A 25138-nucleotide genomic window follows, 5' to 3' on the forward strand; every position below is an offset into this window, starting at 1 on the left:
GCTGAGGCTGTTTCATTTTAATGCCCAGCCAAAGACAATGCAACAAATTCATATACTAACTAAGCGCGGCAGCCCTCACTCCCCTCTCGTTTAATAGCCACTCAATTTTTGATGGAAGATTTATGGGACAAGCAGCGACAGCATCAACAGCAACAGCAACAGCAACAGCAACAGCAAACAAACAGATAATAAGATCTGACTATAATGTTGATGGGCCCAAAGCGGGCTATGGGGCCTGTCGGCTGTAAAGTTCAGTCAGTCAGTCAGTCAGGCAGTTAGACAGTTAGGCAGGCTGGCAGGCTGGCAGGCCGTTTGGGTCGAAAAGTCGCTCTAGTTTTAACGCCTCGGCAACGGGCTCGACAATGGCCTCGTAATTTGCCCTGGCACATCATCAACAAACACTTTGATGGGGCTCTCTCGCAATGCTTAGACACTTAAATGTCGTTGTTATTGTTGCCGATGTGTGGCGACCCTTTGAATGCTTACGAGTTGTCATTAAGCGCAAGTCGTTGCCAAACTCCCATAAACAATAACACACAGAGCACTAAACTAATCCAAACCGAACCGAACCGAACTGAACTTCAACCTAACCCAATCTAAGCCAAGCGAACCCAACCCAATCCAACCCAGCCCAGCCCAGCCCAGTCGAGCTGTCGTCGTGTCGCACGAGTCGTATAAAATGAGTGGCCGTAACCTGAGGACAGGTGTCGAATTGCCGGCCAGCAGGCGGGGCCCACTCATTCAAATATTGATGGATGAGCCGGGCGAGTGCGAGTGCGAGTGCAGTCGAGGCAGATCTTGAACAAAAGCCGATTTCAGATAACACCCAGCGAGCACAGGAGAGCGAGTGGGAATGGGAATGGGAAACGAAAATGAATCAAATATGCAATTTAAATAAGCACAATACTACATAATACTAACTACATAAATACTGAAATGCTGGTTAGCTATGTGAATTGATAAGATGTATACCATACAGAAAAAAAAGATGGAAACTTCAGTTGAGTGTCTAAAGTATCTCATTCGTATGCCAGGGATGCTACTTTAAATAATTAATTTGTGAATGCATTCACAGTTATAAAGATATATGTGTAGTTATATGAACTTTCTGCATATACCTTATATATATTATCGATATAGACCATCTACATATATACATATATAGACTATTTATTATTTATAGACTATTTATTTTTTTAATTCACATCTCTACCCTAATCGTAAATCACATATTTATACCTCCACAATCTGTGCATATTTACTATGGTATATATATCTTTATATAAATCTATCCAAATACATTCACTATTCATCCACAAATAACAAGTAAATCCATGTCACTCACATAGATCAATTTCAGTCTATTATGAATTTCAATTATTATGTATGTATAGTAATGTATATATAGTAAACATATTCAATGAATACTTTATTTATATAAAATTGCATTCATTATACACCATATAACCCACAGCTCTTAAGATATCATATAATTTTCTTCATCTTACAATGCTCCACTGAAATCATCCACATTTATTCACCTGCACAGTCTATGAATACATTCGAATACATTCGCTATTCATACAGCATTAACAAGTGCATCAGCCACACTCGCAAAGACGTATTCGGGTCTATTATTCATTTGATTCATTCGCATTGCCTGCGAGTATTCACTTGATTTACGACTCACACAAAGCGAAGAAGAAGAAGGCAACAAAAAAATGGCTATATAGTACTTCCGGTTGGCGTTGCTCACAAATCAAAGCGCCTTTTATGTAAAATAGTTGGCAACGCGTGTTTAAGCAAATGATTTACGAATGCGTCTGGCATTAGATATGACAGCGGGGCAGGCCAGGTCAGTGGGCAGCCGGCGGGGCTGGGGGGACTGGGGGACTGTGGACTGTGGACTTATCGCCGCAACAGCATCGTTCGCCAGCATCAAATTTTATTTTATTTTTATTTATTTTGGGCGAAAAATAGCCGCAAATTTATTGTCCAAAAGGCAAAAAAACAAAAACAAAAAATGCCGAAACGTAATGAAAAAAAGCAGAAAAAAAAAGCCAACAGAAAAATATGTGAAAATATGCGAGAAAAGAGGTTACAGCTGCCGCAGCGGCTGCTGAGATGGGTTTAGTTGGACTTTCGGCTTTTGGTCATGCGATGCTCTTGACTCTCACACATATATATAAATATATAACTGTATGTGTGTGTGTATAAAATAACCCAAAGAGTCATAAAAATAAAAAATAGCCCAAGTAAATGTCAAATAAACTTTAACGGTTTTTCTTATTTTTCTTCGCTTACGTGTGTGTGTGTGTGTGTGTGTGTGTGTGTAGCCAACACATGACTGTAGGCCACTGGCCGGAGGGTGGGCACACGCAAGGTGGCCATAAAGTGTTTTTTTTTTTTTTTTTGAGGCAATGACCAAAAAAAGAGGCGAAAAAAAACCGCCACATAAAATACAACAAACTGACCGAAACGAGCAGCAGCGGCAACAACAACAAACAGTTGCTGCCACAGTTGCAAAAACTGAAACTGCAAATAAAAATAGTCCCCCCCCGAACGGTCAACAACAGCACCAGCAGCAGCAGCAGCAGCCGGCAGCAACAACAACCAGAACACAAGAGAGAGAGAGAGAGAGAGAGAGAGAGAAAGAGAGCGAGAGAGTGGGAGAGTGAGTGCCACAGAACCACACATAAGCCACATACTATATATTATGTGCACCGCCAAACGACAACCGTAAATCTGCGGTATTTTTCATGTGGCCATGAGGCAACAGCCACAACAACAACAACAACCACAACAACAACAACAACAACAATGGTCAGTGGCAGCTACGACAGCCTCTGGGCCAAGTTGGTAAGCTGGAAGCTGAAAGCTGTAAACTGTAAGCTGGCCAAAAGGGTCGGCCTGAACTTTGCCATTGCCGTTGTGCACTCTTTAATGTGGCCAGGATTTGGCCTTAAAGAGCCAACAGCAACGGCAACAACGGCAACAACAGCCAGTTAAACTGCTGACTGAAAATATTATTGTTTTTGTTGGCCAGCTGCGCCAGACATGTGGCCCACATGCATCGGCATGTGCAAAAGTATTTGCAGTTATTTAATAAATAAACCAAATATATAATAATTAAAATAAGTTGAGAAAATATTGGGCTGACAATTGGCGAGATTTCTAGGCTAAAAGCTGCTGACTGCTAAGCTTGACACTCGCTGCGTGGCTGACATGAGGCAAAGCGAACTCTTGTGATTATGCATAGGCATTCAGCTAGAGCCGGGGCTTGTTAGCCGAGACTTGGAAAAACTGCACATACGAGATGGAAAGGCTCTTGGAGTGTTTGCTTTATTTATACTAATCGTTTGCAAACTAAACGTTCTTTCTTCAATTTGTGTTTGCTCTCTAGCTCTCTCTCTCTCTCTCTCTCTCTCTCTCTTTCTTTTCAATTCAGTCTCTCTCTCTCTCTCTCTCTCTTTCTTTTCAATTCAGTCTCTCTCTCTCTCTCTCTCTCTCTCGGTCGCTTTTTGCCCCTCTTTCGGCCTCTTATTCCTTATCATATTTCTTCTTTCTCTCTTTCTTTCTTTCTATCTGTCTCTCTGTCTCTCTCACACTTTCTCATTCTTTCTGTTTTTCTCTCTGCCTGTAGCTCTATCTCCCGCTCCTTAGGTCTTTTTCGCTCTATCAAACTCATTATGTCTCTCTCTCACTCACTCTGTCTCTCTCACTCTCTCTCTCTCTCTCTCTCTCTTTTTTTTAACTTTTAGCTCTATTAAAAATCATTCATGAATTTAACTTCTGTTTGATTTCTTATCTCTACGGCTTATCACTTGCTCCCCAGCACTTGAATTTCTCTCTCGCTCTCTCCCTCTTTCCCGCTCACTCTCTCTGCCTCTCTCACTCGCACTCAATTTTTCACACTTTCTTTAGTTTCCTTCTCTGTTTATCGCTCGGCAAACAGTCTAATTTATATGACAAGCCATAAATTCACGCTTCAATTTAGCATTCCATCAATATTTCTTGTTGTTCTCGTTTGCATTATTATTCGCTATAGTTGTTCCATTTGGCCGGCGGTGCAATGCGGCGTATACGCAATTGGCTTAGTTTCTTTTCGTGTATATTTACGTTATGTCTACGCACTTTCCGACGGCGTTTTTCGCGTTGCATTTAGCGCCGCTTTTCCGTAGCACTAAGTGAAAAATCCGTTGCACGTAATTAACGCAATTAAAATCAAAACATTAATGACCTACGCTCGGTGCCAGGACGTCGACGCCGGCGTCGGCGCTGGCGTCGTCGTGAGCGTTGACGTCAGCGCTGACGCTAGAGCCCTCGCACACGTGAGCACACACACACACACACGCACACACACAGAGGCAAGTGTGCTGCAGCGACGTTGACGCTGTCAACAATTTGGCCAACGTAACGCAAAAAATGTTCGAAATAAAATCAAGCCAAAATATTCTCGCTCACAGCTGCTTAATGTTGTTTAATTGCTTGGCAAGTGTGCGTGCGTATGTGTGTGCGTGTGTGTGTGTGTGTGCACCATAAAGCATGCCTACTTATTGGGGCAGCAGTTCTCAGTCAGAAGACAGAAGGAAAAAAAACAACCGAAAACGAATATAAAAATACAGGCAAAGCGCAGCCATTTTGTGGCTGAGCGCAAGGCAAATATTTCAGCCAGCGCTGCCAGCGTCGGCAGCGACGTCGCTGCGCAGACGCCAGGCTGCAGCGCCCCTGCGATGCGTGCGAGTGCGCAGCTGCCAGGAGAAAGCTGACAGAGCTAGCTCGCGCTCTCGCTCTTGCTCTCACTCTCACTCTTTCTGGCTGTCTCTCTCTCTCTCTCTCATCCTCTTGCTCTCTTTTGTGGCCGGCGCTGGCGTCGCTGTTGCCGTCGCTGCTTTCCCCATGCAGCGCGCAGCGAGCAGCGCCAACAAAAATGGCAGCGTTGAAATATTTAACGCCGCTAAGTATGCTACGAAAATATATCCCTAAAGCCACTGCCAGCAACAACAACAGCAACAACAACAGCAACAGGAGCAGCAGGAGTAGCAGCAGCAGCAGCAGCAATTGCTGTAAAATTTAAAATTATTGCAGCAACACGAAAAACAAAGATGATGAAAATGAAAATATTCTGCGGCAGCCAAAAAGGGAATGCGAGGCGTTGCTGCGTGTGACAGCAGTCACCGACTCGCTCGCTCTCTCTCCCTCCCACACACTGCATCTCTCTTTCTCTCACTCTCACTCTGTGCGTGTGTGTGTGCTCAGCATTTAAAGCTTTAATTGGCCCCCATAATTATGTCGCTCGGCAGCAACAACATTAAAGCAGAACCTTTAAGCTACAGACGGCTCTGCAGCGAGCCGACTGCCTCAGCCAGGGCCGTGCGAGCCGTCGTCTGCCTTAGCCAACTTTGCTTTTTTGGGCTTTAAAGCGAACTGCAAAAGTGAAAACGATTGCCAGGCAATTAAAGCGGCTGCAGACTCAAGTGAATTGCGAATTAATTTGTTGGCCTGCAACGATATCAAAATAGATTTTCCAGCTGCAAGTTGATGCATCGTAGTTTTTCTTTCACTATTGTGGACTATGTCAGCCTTCGCTAAGATAAACAGCCAATGTTTTCGCTCGCAAAGGTCAAAGCTGAAAATGTTCTCAGCCGAGTCAAAGTAAAGCCAAATAAATATATTGCAAAGGTAAAGAGTTTGCTTAGCAGACGAGAAATTTGCTGCTGTAAATCGGAAAAGCTATTGGATTTTCTATCGATATATATATATAGTTTATTTATATATAATATGAGCCACATTAGCCAGCTTGAGCTTAGGAAAAATCTATTCACATATGCAAACAAAATGCTTTCAATAAAACACAATTTATTATTGCAATTTAAGACGCTTTACGAATTTTGTTGAACTTGAGTCAATTTGAAGTCAACTGTCTGTGTCTGTGTGTGTGTGTGTGTGTGTGCGTGTGTGTGATTGTTTGTGTGTTTGCTTGGCATTTCTATGCATGCGCTTTGCGTATTGTGCAAATATTTGCCAAGCATTTAGCTGCAAACGCTAAAACGTTTGCCGAGTGACTGAAAAAAAAAAACAACAACAAAAAAAAACAGCAGCAACAAAAAATACAAATTAATTCAATGCCAACAGAGCGAATTAACAGCAGCAACAACAACGCCGGCCACTAATATCAAGAATTAGAATAACAAGCTTAAAGTTATTCCCACGATAATTTGAATGGCAAATATTTCTATATCAAACTATAAACAATTAGTGCAAACAAATGCAGCGCCACGCGACGTTGGCTAAAAATTAAAATATTTGCCCAGGGCAGCAACAACAATAACAACTATTGCAAATTGCGCCTAAATGTACCCAAAGCGTCAACAGCTATCCTCTCGCCCCTCGCCCCTCGCCCCTCGCCCCTCGCTTGGCAATGTGTTTTGTTCCACGCGTCGTATGCGCAATTTTGTATTTATAGCTGATATCATTAGAGAGGCGTGGCGAACGCCCCTTTAAAAAAAGAAAACAATAGGCAAAACTTGATGCCGGCCCATGGAGCACATGGAGCGCCCCATCTCCCCTCGTCCCGCTCGCCAGCCCGGCAGGCGCAATTAGCATAGATGAGCCCCCAGCGAATGGAGCGGAAGAGATTTACGATTTTCGGCCGGGCCGCACTTACCGCTCAGCGAGTTGTGGCCGCAGGATGGCGCCTTGCCCAGCAGATAGTCGTCCTTGCAGATAAACTTATTGTCATCCAGCACGTAGAGCTGCTCGCCGGTGCTCAGCTGCTTGCGGCAAATGCAGCATGTGAAGCAGTTCAAGTGGAACACCTTATCCCTCGGCTTACGCACCAGGTCCGAGGGCGCAATCCCTTGACCGCAGCCGCTGCACTTGGTGCCGTAACGTCTAGGCGGAGAAACGGAGAAACGGAGAAGTGGAGAAGCGGGAAAGATAAGAGATTAGAGCGTTTAGTTGAATGTTTAATACTGTTGACATATTGAGCAGAACTTCTGGGAACGATTAAGCTGTTGCCACAGATATCTATAGCTAGGCGAAAGTTCTTGGGAGTTGGATAAGTCGAACACTCTGGATTAAGGCAAAAGCCTTTTGAAGAAGTAGCTGACATATTGTGTGATTGACCAAGTGAGTGTTAAGTAGTGCTATTGAATGATTGACTGATGGATTGATTGCCTTATAAACACTCTAACTAACTGATTCATCAACTCCAATGCAGCTTGATTGTTAGAGTTACTGATCTATTCAATTATGATATGATGGACTCTCTAGCTGTTGATCGTATCACTGAATGATTGACTGCTGATTAATCGAAAGAGCTATTGACTGATTGACTTGAATAATGGATTATCTGATTGACTTCAATAGTGGACTATCTGATTCGCTAACGGACTGATTGATTGATTGATTGATTGATTGTTACTGACTGAATCACTAGCAATCTGGCTGATTGACAGATTGCTTATAATGATATCTAATTGAATAACTGATTGACTGATGGAATGACTGACTGATTGGCTAATAATCGCAGATTTGTATTAATGGCTGACTGATTGATGGATTGAAAAGATTGAGTTGTAGAATTGAATTATTTACTTACTGATTGATAGATTGAACTAACTGAATCATAGATTTGAATTACTGATTTACTGATTGATTGAGCGATTGAGCTGATTGAATTGTAAAATTGAATTATTGAAAAACTGACTGATTGATTGAACTAATTAAACCATAGATTTTGATCACTGATTGATTAATTAAGCTGACTGAATCACAGAATTTTAACTATTGACTTATCGATTGATTGATTGATTGAACTGATTAAACTGACTTCTGACTGGCAGAGCACTGTTTGATATCTTGACTGACTGATTGATTGATTGACTAATTGAGTGACTAAGCAACTGAATGGTTGACTGATTGATCGCTGACACTGTACTGTACTGATTGATTACCCGCTGCACAGGCCAAGCCCTCAGACCTATATATATAGAGAAATTGCCCTTACGCCCCTTTTCCATGCTCGCTCAGGCCTCAACTTAAAGCTCAGTCACTACATTTATTAGCTCTAAAGCTCAATAGCTTCGCTTCTGTTTGCCAGCGACTCTTGCGCTTCAGCCAAAGTCACAAAAGATGCAAATGAAATGCCCTGGAGCTGGATGGTGAATGCGTTTGCTGATAGCTGGCGACGAGTCTTGGCTATTATTGTTGTTGATTGGCTGTGCCAGTGTCCGGAGTGTCCAGAGCGTCGAGAGTGTCCGGAGCTAACCATTGCCCATTGTGCAAGGCCCTTTGTCAGCTGCCAGTTGGCAATTGGCAATTGGCAATTGGCAGTTGGCTGTTAGCAGTTGGCAGTTGGCAGTTGGCAGCTGCATTTGATTTCATTTGATTTGTGCAGGTGTTTTGCATGTTAATTGATTTCGCTTCTCATTTCATTTTGCTTCCTCATCTTCTTTTGTTTTTTATTTATTTTCTTTTTTTTTAATTTAATTTTTTTTTTTTTTTCAATTAGAAAATGTTCTATGCAAAGTGAAATCAAATGGAAGCGCACAAAGGACTCTTGAGCCAAAGGCAAAGGGTCGAAGCGCTGCTGAGCCGAGCTAACGTTCAACACTTGACTTTTATTCATCAGACTGATTGCTCTGGCTGGTTGCTTTGCTGATTGATTGGTTCGAGCTTTGATTTAAATGGCCGTCGCCAGCTCACTCACCTGAAGAAATCGTTGCGGCAATACAGCTTGGACTCGCGGCTGAAGCATTTGTCTGTCAGGGGCTGCAGGCACTCGCAGCAGCGCACACAGGACGCGTGCCAGGCTCGCTCCAGGACATTCAGCAGAAATTTGTCCAATATCGGCTTATTGCAACCGGCACAAGGATCGCCCACGCCGACCGGCGGCTCGCTGCGACCTGAAAGCAAAAGCAAATGAATCACAATATAGTCCATGTCTTTATATAAACATATCAATATGAGAGAAGTAAATAAAGTTCTTAATGGGAGAATATGCACTTCCTCTCTCTCTCGCACTTGAACAGAGGAAAACTTGGAGATTTGAGCAGAGCCCTTTGCAGGAGCTGTTTACGGGCATTCCCTGCTCGAAATTAGCTTCGAGTGAAAAACGAAACTCGAGTGCTATTGTTGACCTTTGTTATTATGTGCTCTCTCTCTCTCTCTCTCTCACTCACGCTCTCACTCTTGACTGTTGAGCGTTAAAATCCTTTGAGGCGCAAATTAGCACCTCGCAGGTGCCTCAAGTAGAGGAGGAAGTCGGACGACCGACGACGCTCATTAAGCTTGCACATGTGTGCGTGTGTGCGTGTGGGTGAGTGAGCAAATGAGCAATGCTTGTATGGGCGCAAACATTTGACGTGCACTGTGCACGCAACACATATAATTTACAAATGCACAAATTCACAAATGCACAAAAGAGGGAGAGAGGAAGAGAGAAAGAGATAGAGAGAGAGAGTGAGAGGAGCAGGGGGCGTGACTGTGGCTATGGTCAATCCCAGAAAAAACTTAGACAAATTTGGCTAACGCACACAGTGGCAGCACCCGAGGGCTGCCCACTCATTTGCACCTTTTTCACACCGAGTGTCCGACTGAGTGGCATATTTGCGCACAAGTGAATAAGTTTGAATGGTGAATGGGACTGCTTGCTGCTGGCTGACAGCTGAAGCTGAAGCTGAAGCTGAAGCTGAAACTTGAGCAGAAGCTAAGCTGGAGCTGGAGCTGGGGCTCGATTTCACCCTGCGGCCAGTTGGGGCTGCCTTGGCTGTGCTGGGCGTGGCGCACACCCCGATAACTGCAACCGTATAATGATAGACGCCAAGCACGGCCCGGGGGCTGAATCGCCAGCTCGCCAGCTGAGGAGAGACCATAGTTCACCAAGAGGTTCCCCTCTCTCTCTCGCTCCTTTTGGCCGCTTCGGTCAATCAGTCAATGGGCAAAAGGCAGCTCCGCTTTGCGTTGGCCAAAAAAATGCAAAGGAAAGAGCTTGCTGCACCCACGGGGCATATTTAAGCCGGGACCACAGCTAATATATGTATGTATAGGCGGAGGCGTGGTCATCATCATCAGCAGCAGGAGCAGCAGCTCCATATTCAGGTAACAGACCGGTCAGACCGTCCGACTGTCTGTTTGTGTGCGTGTGTGTGTGTGTGCGAAATTTATTTTCATTCAAAAAGTTTTGCACTTTATATGCCCAGGCAAACGGAATGAGTCAAGTCAAGTGCAAAGGCTGGCTCAGGCAGAGGGGCATGGCCTCGCATCCTGGCTAAGCCTGGTGAGAAGCAACTCGAAGCGAGCGCATTAATAATTCTATTAAAGACAAGTTTCGCGTTGCTCATACGCCCCGAGTGTCAGTAGCCAAAATGAATGAATGAATAGATGAGTAAGTGAGTGAGTGAGTGTGTGAGTGAATGCTTGGACAAATGATGGAATGAACAAGCTGACAAACTGACAGCCAGCGCTCTCTGCATTATAAATGAGCGACTGACACACTGATTGATTGACGAATTGACTCATTCAGCAAGCAAAGAGCGGGCGAGCCAGAGCCACAGACCCGAAGCCAGCCGAGACAGCGACAGCCACAGTCACTCCAACTTGGCCGCAGCGTGGAGGGGGGGCTGTGCGAGGGGGCTGGGCTGGTGCTGTGTAGCAGACCTCGCATATGTCAAAATTGACGGATGTTATCAATCATTTTATGCCGCTGCAGACAATTTTTAATGAAGGTTATAGACGTTTATAGACAGACGGACGGCCGGACAGACAGAGAGTTCGACCGCAGCAGCAGCAGCAGCAGCAGCAGCGACAGCGACAGCGACAACAGTTGCTGCAGTTCGTAAGACGTTTTGGCCCAGGTTAAACGGTTGCTTCGCTACATCATCATCTTCATCAACTCGCCCCAGCGAGCAGCCGCATTTGTTGTCTTCGCATTCGCATATTTCGGGGCGTTTACACTGGCTGGCAAACTTTGCGAATCGTTCATAAAACAGCAGCAGCTGTTCCAAAAAGAAAAGAAAAGAACTAAAAGAATTCTCTTAACGAGCTCAAAGAGTTTACGTTCCGATAAGAAATGTTCTGGGAATCGAGCAGCGTTTGTTGATGAATGGAGAATTTATAGAGCCGACTATATAGAAGATGCAGATGCCAGATGATGTCTTAGACTCTACTCGAAATGATCTTTATGGGAACTCTTGCTCTTTGTATTGTGGCAGAGCATTAACAATTCGCTATAAGCTTCTGTTTGCTGCCGGTTGTTGTTTGTTGTTTGTCGGTTGTCGGTTGTCGCCTTTGTCGCTGCCTTCGTTGCTTCTGGCGCGTTTTTAAAACGCGACAAATTGTTGTTTGCAGACGCCGCCGTTGCTGCCGCTGCTGCTGCTGCTGCTGTTGCCGCTTAAGTGTCGCAATTTAAATATTGTTGAGTGCACTTTTGGCTACCGTTGGCCATTTATTTTGCGCTGAAATTTATGTAACGATGTGGAAAAATTGCCGCTACTGCAGATGCGACAGAGGCAGGACGAGACGCGGCGGCGGTGTGGCACGCAGAGGCACGAAGTGAGCTCTAGGCAACGGAAAGAGCGTCCAAAATTCACTGTCAACAAAATGATTTGGTGTCTCGCTCGCACACACACACACACAGACAGACAAACACCCAAACAGCAGCTCCCCTCCGGCGTGGCAATCGCAATCGCAGGTTCATGGATCTCTTTTGGCCACTGTGCAGCCATTGACCGCTGGCAAGGAGAACGAAGCACGTACAAAGCATTTTGCACAACATTTTCCGCGCTCAACAAAGGCCAATAATTGTGTGTCCAGGCAGCCGAGTCGACTCCCAGAACCGCACAGACCTAGCTGCATTTATAATGCAGCAGCAGCAGCAGCAGCAGCAGGTTCTTCATGGCTCGCTGGGTCGGACTGGGCAACACCCAAAAGGCCAGCCCCAAAACACAGCATGGATGGACGATAGCAGCAGCAGCAGCAACAACAGCAGCAGCAGCAACAGCAGCTGCCTGACCAAAACAATATATAAGTATACAATAGCAACTACAACAGCAGCAGCAGCATCAGCAGCAGCAACTTTTTGCTTTGGCTGCGGACTGTGAAAAATTCATTCGACATCAGCGCAAAAAAATCTGCCTCAGCTTCAGCTTCAGCTTCAGCTTCAGCTTTTGTTGCAACTCGGGCCAAAAAGCACTTGTGCTGCAGCGGTTGCCTGCTGCGCCATGTTGGTTACGCCTATTGTATAAATCTCCACCCAGCGCGGCCCAGCCCTCCGCGTCCCCAACGGTCAGCGCCTCCTTGCCCCCTTATAAAACGTGACTAAAATGTTAAAGCCACAAGAAAGAAAATCCAAACCAGCAGCCGTCGCTCAATCGCAATCATTATTTTTTTTTTTCTCTCCCTCTTCCACTCGGCCGCTCGCTCCCTCTTGCTCCCTCTTGCTCCCTCTTGCTCCCTCTTGCTCCCTCTCGCTCACTTTTCTTCTGCTCTTTTTCGATAGCAAATCTTATGCAAAAATCCAAATGGAAATGCAGGCAGCGCACAGAAAAAAAAGGAGAAAAAAATAATAATAGAAAAAAATACATAGAAATGAAAGCAAAGCAGAAAAGTGAAAGATATGGTGGTTGACAGCAGCGGCGCGCTCTACCAGTAGCATTTTGTGGTTATATGCGGCGTATGCGTAATACCGTTTGCCAGCCAGCCAGCCGCAAGACGGCCAAACTGCAAACTGCAGACTGCAAACGGCTTTTGCTCTGCGCTGGCAAGTGATGTTCTCTCTTTCCTTTTTTAGATTTTGGCTTTTAGCTATTTGCGAATGCTAATGAGGCACCCAAAATGCTAGGCGCACACACCGAGCCAGAGCTGCAGCGGCAGCTGCACTGGCAGCTGGAGAGACGGCCAGCGGCTTAGCCAAGGTGGCTTTAAGCAGTGGAGAAAAGCGGCGCATGAAAAGAAATTGCCGAGCTATAAAATGCTGAATAGCTGATGAGGTCTCAGCAGCACGAATCTTGAGATGGGCAATACGAATATTTTAATGAGCATGAGAATCGAATAGAAGAGTTGCTCACTCGGACAGCTATATCATAGTCCGTCTCTCTCTCGCAGCATATCTCTCTCTCTCTCTCACTATTCGTTTATATCTGTTTCTATCTCTGGCTTTCCTTCTCTCTTCCTTTTCTATATCTCTCGTTCTCTCTTCCTCTTGCTCTCACTGTCTCTTTCTTTGCTTTTCTCTCTGTCTATGTTTCGCTCTTTATCTGTCTATCCCTATTTCTGTTGTCCCTTTCTCTCTCTGATTTTCTTTTTGCCTTTATGTCTTTGGCATCATTAAGATCTTATGTAAATTTCCTTCTCTTTTCTGTCGCTTTCTTTCCTTCTCTCTTTCTCTCTATACCCTCTCTTTCTCTACTGTCTATCTTTCTTCTTCACTCCCTGTTTATATCTCCCTGGTCTCACGCTATCCCCGTCGCTCTCTTTGTATTTGTGATTCTCTTTATCTGTCTATTTCTCTCTCTCTCTCTCTCTCTCTCTTTGTCGCTCGCCCTCTCTTTAACACTTCCTCCCTTTCCCTCTCTCTTGTCTTGTCTTTTGCTAAAGCTTTCCAAGATTCTTTGCTTTTCAAGCATATAAATCCAGCAAACCAGTTGAAAACTTTCATGATAAGCTATACATGATATGGCTTACATAGTATATATATCCACATACATATGTTCATATACATATATATGCATATGCACGCATGTACACTACTTGGCCGCACAAAGGCATGCGTAAACCTCTTTATGGGTCTCTGGAGGTGTTGTCACCTATCCAAGTGAATGCCTGCTTGGCATTTGCCTTTCTCCATGAACTGCGCCTTCGCCCCGTTCGAGGCATCTTGTGATGCGGTGCCGACGGTTTTTCGCTCCTCTCTTTTCATTTCTTTTGGGCCTTGGCTACTTGAGCTGCTATTTTTAATGCGATTCGCTGCGCCTGATTTGACATTTTGATTACATTCAGCAGGGCTGCGAGGGCCTAAATAAATTAGTAGCTCGCCAGCACACCTATAAGGGGTATTTATATATACTAAATATATGTACACATACATATATGTATGTCTACAAAAAATCCATAAAGTATATTTAATGTTGCGTTTCGCGCGTCTAAGGCTAAAGTTCGTCATCGTCTGAGAAGCCAAAGTTGTTGTTGTTGTTGTTGTTGTTGATTTGGTTCGCTTGAAATATTTATACGAATCTAACACCTAATTCTGTGGCCTTTTCTTTTCTTTCTTTTTCTCTTTCTCTCTCTCTTTCTCTCTCTCTCTCTCTCGCTGTGCCGCTCACATTAGGCTTGTTAACATTTTAATTACATAATTAGCTGCGATTCCATCGCAAATATTTTGAATATTTATGGAACAGTAGTCGAGCTGTTCTCAGAGCACTTAAAGTGCTTTTAGCTGTCTTCCAGCTGATTTACATTGGAATACAAATCACAAACCAGAACCAGATACCAGGGCATAAAAAACTTTGCCATCTTGATTGATCCATTCGTTGATATGGAAATATGGAACTATATCATAGGAATCAATTATCAAGACATGCTTTGAATACATTCCACGAGAAGTGGATGCTTCTAGCACAGCCATATAATTAAAGTTCTATTTATAGAATTTAGATTTATCTATTTAGATTGTATATTGATATATAAACATACAATATATAGTTCGATTTCTAGGTTAGCATTTAAAAGTCAATAAAAATACAATATAGTTTTATAAAAACTTTCTTCATGGCTAAACTTCTATATAGGGCAGCTTGATGTACGTATATGTCGATATATATAAATATATCGATATGGCTAGACTGGCATTTCCCTATATACGTTTCTACTTGACTAGATTTACATTTATCTACATTTCCTTACAGCCATATAGCTATCGACTATATCTACATGATGCCTATGAAAATAGATTCAGTCGCAGTTGTTGTTTGCTTGCTTGTTTGCTCCAAATATTCGCAGTTCGCTTGCTTTAAGAATCGTTTATCGATATAACATTTTGGGTAGTTGTCATTGCAAGGCAATCAAAACGAGTTGAATGTTGTATATGTATATATGTATGTATGTATGTATGTGTATATGTGCATCACTTTGTTCTTTGCTGCATTGTTTTTCTTTTGTTATCTTTTATCTCTTTCTTAGCCACTTGTTCGTCCAACTCTCGCTATCTCTCTCTCTCACTCGCACTCTCTTACGCCCAGCTCTCAGCCATTTTCGCCATGTAAATTTTATATTTATATTTTGCTACATACAATCTCTCTCCTGTTGTTGTTGTTCGTGTTGCTGTTTTTATTTTATGCGCACACAAGATACAAAATACGCCTCTTTTTCTGTAACTCATGCATATAAAGTATCTGCTAGATACACAAGCGCACAAGGCGACATGAAAGTGGCTCTGCTTTGTTGTTGTTGCTGCTGTTGTTGTCTGAGTGCAGAAGGAGGCTAGGTGGAGAGCTGGCTGCGCTGCAGCAAAGGAGCAGCTCCTCCTCCTCGCCAGCATTCAGCCAGCTGAAAGAAGGCGGCGGCAGCCAGAAGCAATGGCCATTGCCATCGTCGTCTCCATCGCGAAACTGTTTACTTTGCCATTATATTTCCAAAACCAAAACCAAAACCAGAACCAGAACCAGTGGGGGCTGCCAGTCAGCTACCCCCATGAATCCTGTGCCAAGGCAACAACAACAACAACAGCAACAAAAGTATGTATATATATATGAAGTAAAATAAAATAAAAGTATCTGCAGCTATCGCTCTTTGCTTATCAGCTGCCTTATATATCTGGCCAAGCCCGACCGACCGACTGTCATTGCCTATCCTCCAGCTGCGGCCCCCTTTGCTCCCTACAACAGACAAACAAGTATGCTGTTGTTGTTGTTGTTGTTGTTGTTGCTCTGCATTAAAATTCATGTTGCGTTGCAAAATGTGAATGCGAGACAGCCGAGCAGCAGGGGAAAGGCCAGCAAAGCAGAGCAAAAACAAGACAAAGCGAGTGAAAAGAGTGAGATGGTAGTGGCAGTGGCAGTGGGGGGCGGAGGGCGTCTTGGCGCACACACAGGGTCTCAGTGCAAAGCTTTAGCTGCCTGGCATTGAAGACTTTTTGCTTTCCAGCTCACTTGATGTCCAACGTCGTCTGTCGTCTGTCCGCTGTCCGTCCCCTTCCCCCTTGGGACTCAGCAGGTTGCATGCAGCGCTCGAGTTTTTGTTTGATTTGTGAAAAGCGGCTTATTGTTGTTGCACGATCAGTTCGTCAACATGGCCATTAACATATCCATGGCCAGTGACATTACCATACTCCATGATCCACACTCCTTATACTCCATATGCCCATTCCCATTCCCATTCCCATACTCATTCACATTCACATTCGCATTCACATTGCCATTCCCATTTCCATTTCCATTTCTCTGGTCCTCATCTTCATAGCCATCAGTCTGGCTGCCATCGTCATCAACATTGTCGTCAGGACGCACAGATTTTCATTTTTATAGGCTCGGGAGTTTTTTGTTTTTTATTATTCTCTGCTGCGTCCATATCAATGGTAAGCGAGGCACTCTGTCTCCCTCCGACGACCTCTCTCTGGCTCTCTCTCTCTCACTCTCTCTTGCCAGCACGGCTTTGTGGGTGGTTCAGTGAAGTGCGCCCACTCGTTTCATGATTCGCGTGGCTGTCGTGTCGTTGTCTCGCCTCGCTCGCTCGCTCGCTGCGCCCCCTCGCCCACCTGCCCCATGTCGAGCTCGTCCGTGCCGTGGCGCTCGTCCTGCGGCTCGTCCTGCGTGCAGCTGTTGTGGCTGTTTGCGTTTGTCAGCAGACAGATAGCCAATGATAAGCCTTAGCGTATGAGTGATGTGCTCCTGTCCCGGCCTAAGCTGCCCTCTTCCAACCACCGCCCTGTGCAGCCCGCGCATGCAGCCACCCCCACGCAACCGCCCAACCATTTGACTGTTTCTTTTCGAAGTCCTACACGCATACAAAGAAATATATGCGTGGCCTACAGTCAAGTGCGCAGCAAAGTGCTTAAATGCTGCTGTCAAACCTAACTGGCAGTTTAACAAGTTAGTCGCCTGGTGATTGGATTTAATTCTAGAGGTAGGGATTTTCAGAGACAATTCACATGCATTGCTCTTAAAGCTCTTAACGATTTCAAATTCACTCACTAAAATACTTAAATGAAATATAAGGAATATTTACATCTACATCTATTTAGTTGATTATGTGATAGAGGCATTTATCTTTTTTTTTAGAAATATATATATAGACAGTAGCTTAGGCAATAGAGCTGAGAGAGACTTGAGCCCAGTTAATATATTTACATATTACAATTATAATCGATTAGTAAAAATAGGATTATTTGAACATAGCTCTCTGAAGTCAAACAGCAAGAGCAGACAGCTAAACTAAATAATATTATATATCTATCTATCTATTAATATTATTATTATTATTATTATTATACATTATATATTATATATTATATTTTATATATTATATATTATATATTATATATTATATATTATATATTATAGATTATATCTTATCTCTTCTATCTTATCTCTTATCTATTTATATTATTCTATATTATATATTATATATTATATATTTTATATTATATATTATTATCATTATTCATATTATTAAAAAAAAAATAAAATAAAATAAATATTATTATTATTTCAATGTTAATTTTTATTACTTTTATTTACTTATTTTCATCTATGGAATTTCATAACAAAAACTCTCTATATTCAACATCAAATCAAAAATCCAAATAAATTTGCACAAAATATATTTCAGACTCGCATAAAACTGGCTAAATGCACAAAAAAAAAAAATCCCCGGTTTTTTTTTCAACGAATCCATTGCAACAATTACAATATTTGTGGAATGTCTGTGGCAAAAGTGAAGCCCAGCAAAAATCCACAGACGTCTGCCAGCCATAAGCGACGAAGTTGTCGACCCAATGGCTCCGGCTCCTAAACCACATACTCCCTCCCATCCCATAACCCCGTTTCCCCCCATCCCTTCCCTTCGCCTGCTGCTCTTAGAGCGCTGCGGCTGATGTCGCTGACGTTGCTTGTTTATTTTGTTAATATCAATGGAGTTGCGGCTGTGCTGGCAATACCCTTTGCACACACACAGCCACACACACGCACGCACATAGAGCCCACACCCAAAAAGCTGGCAATGTTTGATGTGGCCGTTGGGGTCGGCTTGACATTGCCTATCGGCGCAATATACAACTATATATATATTTCTGATTTACATACATACATATATGTATATGTATGTATGTGTATATATAGAGTATATATAGAATCTATAGCTGACTTTTGTAGTGCTGCTGTTGCTGCTCTGGCAGTCGCTTGCAGCAGCCGCATTGATTGATTTTAAATGCTTTTGGTGTTGGCGATTCATTTAAAATTTATGTATTTGTAAATTTGCATTTTTCAATATTTAATGTGGCAGACATTGCTGCAACACGCACACGCACACGCGCATGCACATGCCTGCCCCCGCTGCCTCGGCTGCCCCTGCCCCTAGCCGTTTAGCTGAATGACTTTGGCAGCGCTTAATGCGATTAAAGGTTTAAAGTTTTGTGCCAAATAAAGCGTACGGCCCAAAAACACTCAGCCACGACTAGCTCCACCCCCAACCCTCCCCCCCTGCCCCGAAAACTATTGTAGCTGCTTCATTGCCTCGGCTGCAAAGTGCATTTTGTTAAATTCGCAATTGGAAATTTTGGCAATGGGCTGGCTCAAAGCACAATGCCAGATGTGATTGTAAATGGCTTTGATTTTCTAACTGGCCTAACAACAACAACAACAACTGCCACAACAACCACAGCAACTGCAACATCATTGAGCCATTTTCTTGCTAACATAATATTATGCTATATTCTAATTATGAACGCCTCCGTCTCTGTTTGCATATGTCACGCTCTCTCACTCTCTCTTTCTCTTTCTGTGGCTCTCTCTCTCTCTCTGTGAAAGTCCTGAGTCTTGCGTTTGCCTTGACTATTTTGCCTATCAAATGTCTTTTAATTGGTTTTCGCATTAATTTTGCAAATTTATTGCTTTCAAGTGTAGAACCGCAGACCTCCCACCGCCCCCCGATTAATGCCGCCGCCCCCCGCCAGCGTCAGCATGCAGCAATGCAATTAATAATGAACAACATGTGAGAAATTCGTTATGTGACTTTGACAGCCCAAATGATATTTGAAATCAACTCTCAAAGCGTTCAGCCGTCTGACCGCAAAACTTTGGTCCAAAACTTTCAATTGCCCTGCAACGCCTGATTGCTTTACTCTAAAGAGCCACCGCACTCTCTCTCTCTCTCTCTCTCTTTAGCCCCTACTGCTGCTGCTGCTGCCTTTGGCCATTAGCTTCATAAGCTGCCGCAGAGTTCACGATAAGCGCAATTTATGCGCTGCTCTGATTCTGGAATTCGGTTTGCTGACTTTCGCCCAAAGTCAAACAGCCGAAAAAAAAAAAACAAAGTTAAGCACACACACAAACACACACACACACGCGCACTTTCAGCCAGCGAGAGGGAAAATTTCGAAAATAGGAAAATACTGAAAATACAGAATGTTCTTATCAGCATATCTCGGGTTCACTCGGGCGATTTTGTGACAAAGCATTAACCTTGACTGCGGCTATGCACGTAGAGCGGAGCAACCCTCATAGGGCTGGAGCTGGAGCCGTGGACTCTGCTTGGGGTGGCAGAAGTCAACCCAGAAGCATTGCCTTATCGCCACCAGCATCTGGAGCAGCAGCAGCAGCAGCAGCAGCAGCCGCAGCAGCCAGCCGCTAAATCTTGCCCAGCTGCCGTTAACGGCATCGATTGTGCACTGAGCGAGAGAGATAGGGAGTGAGGGAGAGAGGGCTATCTGATTACAGCACTTGCAGCCAGATATATAGAGCATAATAGAAATGGCAATAAATTTAACTTGTTGTAGTTGAGTGCACGAAATATGCAAAAAGATTTTTGTTTTTCTCATAGAAAAAGCTAAATTTATGGCTAGTTGATCTAAGAACATTTAGCTGAATTTTTGAATAGAGACAAAGATTTGCTTTATTTCAAAGTTGAAATACTTAGAGTAACGTGTTGCATTCTTTGAATCCTTGAAGACTGGAGCTCATTCCTGTGCATGGAAATGGAAATTGTTAAAAGAGTTAGAGGAGCAGAGATGAGTGTGAAAGAGGATGTTGTCATTAGAGTAAATAGATGGCATGATACACAGATTAGATTTACTTTTTATCTAGCCTTTATCTTGATATGTGAATACATATACAGTAGAATCAGGTTATAATGACTCCGCTTATAGCGTCCGTACGGTTATTTTCGACGAATATTCTGATCCCCAGACAAACTTATTTGAGCAAATTTAAACGGTTATAGCTTTTTTTCGGATACAAAGACGGTCCTACTGATTCTACTGCATGTAGTATATATAATATCCATATTCACAACACTTCAACATATCAGAGCCAACCTGCACTAATTCTCAGAATTCTTAGAGCATTGCGAATGATTTAGCCACTAAGAGCTGTCGTAGGTAAGATGACTAAGGATATCCACAGTGACCAGGTCAGTCGAAGTACGACCTTTACCACTATCTGCTACATATGTAGTTACCATAGACTTACAAGGCTAATACATTTAGGTATTTCGTAGGTTTTGGCGTTTCATAGAGATATTGAAGGGAGCAGGTTTAGGACCTTTGTTTCTTAGGCATATGCTACACGAAAATATTCATTACATTTTCCCAAACACAATTTACGCCGATTTCCCAATTTCAATGTCACAAAATTGATATACTCTGATATAAATCGGTTAGTATTGAGTGTATACCAAATTCTCAATAGTTGCTTATGATATATGATGTACGACATAGAATATGAAAAGTCAGTGCTTAACTCTAAGTTCGTTTCGATTTCATATTAATAGATCTTATATATGGCTGACTCAACTGAAGTTCAGTGCTTCTGTGTTGGAGATTGAGTCAGTTTGGCTGGGTTCGGTTCGGCTCGGACTCGGTTCGGTTCGATTTGGGTTAGGCAAACGTTGCGTTGCAATTCGCTATGGTTCGTTGCCAAACAAATTTCACGTTTACGCTGCTCTTCGATAATGACGACGGCATTGCCGCCCGCTGCTTCTTCTTTCAATACAAATACACACATGTATGTGTGTAGCTAAAGATACATATATTCATATATACATATATAGTTATTTTCATGTGGTTTGTGCTGCGTTTTGATGTTTTGCCGCAAATGATTTGGCAACAACAACAGCAACGAGCAACAACAACAACGAGCAACAGCCGCGACACGTGTATGCGCGCGATTTTGATTAATTAATTTGCATATGAGTATTAAAAAGTAAAAACGTGCCTTAAGTTGTTGCTGTTGTTGTTGCTGCTGCTGTTGCTGGCGATGAGAGGGCGCCTGCAACATGTTGCTGTGCGGCGTGTCAACAACAACGGCAACACGGGACGACGCGTCGTGCAGTCAGCGACTGCCTATAAATACCATTTGCCGCCAAGTTTATAATGCAGCCATAATCAAATTAATAAACGCACAATAAAAACGCATAACAAATTGCCGCTCATTGAGATCGAAGCGGCGCACAAAAGGCGGCGAGAGCCGATTGCCGCGAGATCTTCAACAAATGTTGAGACGAAGCAGAGCGAGAACCGAACTGAGGCTATTCAGATGAAGATGGAGACACACTGCGAAGGTGTTGCTATTGCTGTGGTTGTTGTTGCTGCTGTTGTTGTTGTTGTTGTTGCCGCTGCGATCGGCAAGCAGCGACAGCAGCAACATTACACGCATCATTATGTTGAGCGTTTTTCGGTTATTAATGATATAGACCCGGTTCACAGGGACGCCCGCACCGTCTGCAATGCTTCACTTGCTGCACAGAGAGAAAGAGAAGCAGTGAGAGAGAGAGAGAGGAAGAGAGAATGGGAGAGAGTGCTACACACCGAAAATAAAGGAAAATAAATATATATTCAACCTAATAGGCGCACCATGCAAAATTGTCGAGTTGCATCAAGTGAATTACATGGGAGAACGAAAATTATTTCAACTCTTTAATTAGGAATATTTGTTCTATATGAATAACGATATATGTAGATCAACACGTAAATATATTTTAAGTTCCCTTTAGCTTTTCTACTGGAGCAGAAGAATCTATACATCTTCTGATCTATAAGTCATACAGATAATCATTGTTTCGATATTCCCCAATAGTCTGATATAAATATTTATTTCTTTAGGATTGATAAATCAAAGTCCCATCGCACATCATGCATCAAATTTATATGTATTTCCATATACTTACGTCTATCTTTAAAGTTTAACTATGTCCCTATCTATACTGCCGTATCTACTATCCTCTTTCATTCTCTCTTTCCCTCTATATATATATATCTGGCAAACTATTCTCAGGATTACACTCAATATAACCGTTTCTCTCTCTCGCTCTCGCTCTCCCTTTCTCTCTCTTTCTCTCTCTCCCTCTCTCTTCCTTTGTCCCTCTCTCTAATAGTCATCGTGAATTTTCTGCATCCCCATTTTACTAGCAAACATTACCAAAACTTTTCACAGCATGTTTCACGAATTAAGTAAGGATTATATCGTTTTGAGCAACTTTGTCGGGTGGCTATTGCAGTCGCTGCTGCCTTGACTCCGACTGGGACTACGACTGCGGCTGCGGCTGCGGCTGCGGCTGCGGCTACGGCTGCGGCTGCTGTCGAAGCACTCGGAACTAATCGCATTTAGCTGCGGTCATCTGCGCCGCGATCGTTTTTCTTTGGGCTTGGTTGGTTCCAGCCGAACGAGCGAACGAACCGAAGACAACTCGCAAGACGGACAACCTGGGCGGGGGCAGAGGCCAGGCCCAGTCGACGCTGTCCTGACTTGGACTTGCAACTTGCGGGTTAAAGTTCATTACCACACCCCCTCTGCCCACGTCCCACACATCCCCTACGGCGGGCTGCGGCTGCGGCTGCGGCTGCGGCTGTGGCTGTGGCTGCGGCTGCGTGAGAGCGCGTCAAGTGGCTCAATTGGGAACTCGCTACAAATTGTTGTTCGTTTTATTGGCTGTTTTTATTGTTTATGGGCAATAGTTGTTGTTGCTGTTGCTGTTGCTGTTGCTGTTCTCTGTTTCTCTGCTTTGGCGATTCACTTGGTTATAAATCAATTCCTGAGGCTTTGGCTACCGTTTCAGCTATGGCGGAAGCGAAATTTTAAATGAATAAACTCCTAATAAGAAAACAAAATGGAAAAAAGAAATAGAAAAATAGAATAATAATAATAAAAGCAAACACGATGACAACAACAACAACAACAACAGTTGCCAGCTGCTCATTGCTGAGCTCTAATTAAGGAAAGCGAAAAACTAAATCAACTTTGGTTTGTTTTTTTTTTTTTATGAACTTCTAATTTCTGTGTTTTTGGTTAGTTCTCGAAAATGTATTCATTTACTTCCAAGTCTGTTTCGGTTGCTCGCTTTATGGCCCCCAATGTCCCGTGTCAAGTGTTAAACAACCTGTTGAGTGCATTTAATGTTGTTGCTGTTGTTGGTATTGCCGGGGCTGTAAATCAAGCCAAAAAGGCGATAAGCCACACAAATGAATTGTGGACCAGTCGAAATGGTCACAGACAACAACAACAACAGCAACAACAACCACGACAACAATAACTTATAAAAAAGCGCAATAGAACCTGTTGATGATGTCGACAGCAGCCTCTGCCCCCTGCCCCCTGCCCCTGCTCCACACCGAGCCTTAGCCTAAGCTAGTGAATCCATTCGTGGACTTTCCGCTAAAAAAAAAAGCTGCCTGCGCTTTTTGTTACTGTTTTTTTTTCTTTTTTCATTATTATTGTTGTTGTTGTTGTTGTTCTACGCGAAGTCGAGCTCAAGTTGTGCTTGCACTGAAATTTATGGCGTATAAATTATCTCACACGTTGACTATTGACAGCTCTAAAATAATCGTAAAACGGCAAAGAAATCATAAAAGAGCCACGAAGCAGCGCCGAAACGAGAACAGACGCAGCAGCCGTCGCACCACCGAAGCCATTCAATGTGAATTACTATTTCAGCTTCAAGCTAAACTGCAAATACCAAAAAAAAAATGAAGAAAAGGAATATATATATATATATATATATATAGACTGTCAGACAGGCGACGACGTTGGCCCCAGAGCTACGTCCTATGTGGCCGTGTCGTGGCATAGGCCAGGCCAAGCCCCACCGCTCGGGGCCTGCACCGCACAGTCCTGGCCCAAGCGTTCTGCACAAAATGGAAAAGTTCCCAACAGTTGGGGGCCCATAACTTGCATATCGGCTCAGCCAGGGAGCGGTACGGGACGGGACGGTAGGCGACGACTCGCCGAGTTTCGGAGACAGCTAGCGATAAGTATTCAATTCCTGACGGCCGTCAAATAATTTGTACTTTGGCCAGCTTTCGGCAGGGTCTCAGATCTGTAATGTGCCAGAGATCGGCAGCCATTCGCTACCCTATAACAGCCATCGGGCAGGCAGCCATGATTTATAATGCCAGCGCTATCATTAACTAGAGTAATATATATACATACACACACACACATATATATGTATGTACATGTATATATATTCGCCGATTCCGAGCAGCAGTAACTGCTTTGCATTTCATCTTAAACGAGTTTCATTACGAACATTCAAATCTGAACTAATTTCGCGTTCGTATTATGACATTTGGCATCAAGAAAACAATCTGTCATTCCAGCCGAGAGAGAGGGAGAGAGAGAGAAGGGGGGATATAAATGTGCTCGACTTGCTTTTGTGCATATGTATTTATCGATATATATATATTTATGTTTGTACATTTTAATATATTCCAATTTGGCATTCCTAAAACATTTTAGCTTAGAAGTGCAAACTAAATTTAATTTGTCTTGAAAGCAAAACTGAAATGAAAACCACAAATTTGGAAAAGCAACCAAAATACCTAAATCTAAACTTAGTCTGATTTTTAATTCGTCATTTATATATAATTGTATTTATTTATTTTAACTTTTAAAAATTCAATCTACTTTTTAATGCTATATAATTTTTTAAA

At 43.2% G+C, this 25138-nt stretch overlaps 1 protein-coding gene across 3 annotated transcripts in view; it reads right to left on the reverse strand.

Annotated features, from left to right (window-relative positions):
- The window catches only part of Lim1 (LIM homeobox 1), a 63132-nt gene that overhangs the window by 32930 nt on the left and 5064 nt on the right, over positions 1–25138 (reverse strand). The window contains exons 2-3 of one of the 3 annotated variants that reach the window (XM_089263382.1): positions 8714–8909; positions 6668–6894 (exon numbers count right to left, since the gene is read on the reverse strand). In XM_089263382.1, the coding sequence (XP_089119508.1) occupies positions 6668–6894; positions 8714–8909 (423 nt within the window). Of the gene's footprint in view, positions 1–4119; positions 4226–6667; positions 6895–8713; positions 8910–25138 lie in introns of those variants that run through there. The other 2 variants (XM_089263383.1, XM_089263384.1) reach the window with 2 other exon arrangements.

The sequence above is a fragment of the Drosophila navojoa genome, chromosome X (genome assembly GCF_054131105.1).
Source record: "Drosophila navojoa isolate 15081-1374.11 chromosome X, UAZ_NAV_1.0, whole genome shotgun sequence".
NCBI classification, from domain to species: Eukaryota; Metazoa; Arthropoda; class Insecta; order Diptera; family Drosophilidae; genus Drosophila; species Drosophila navojoa.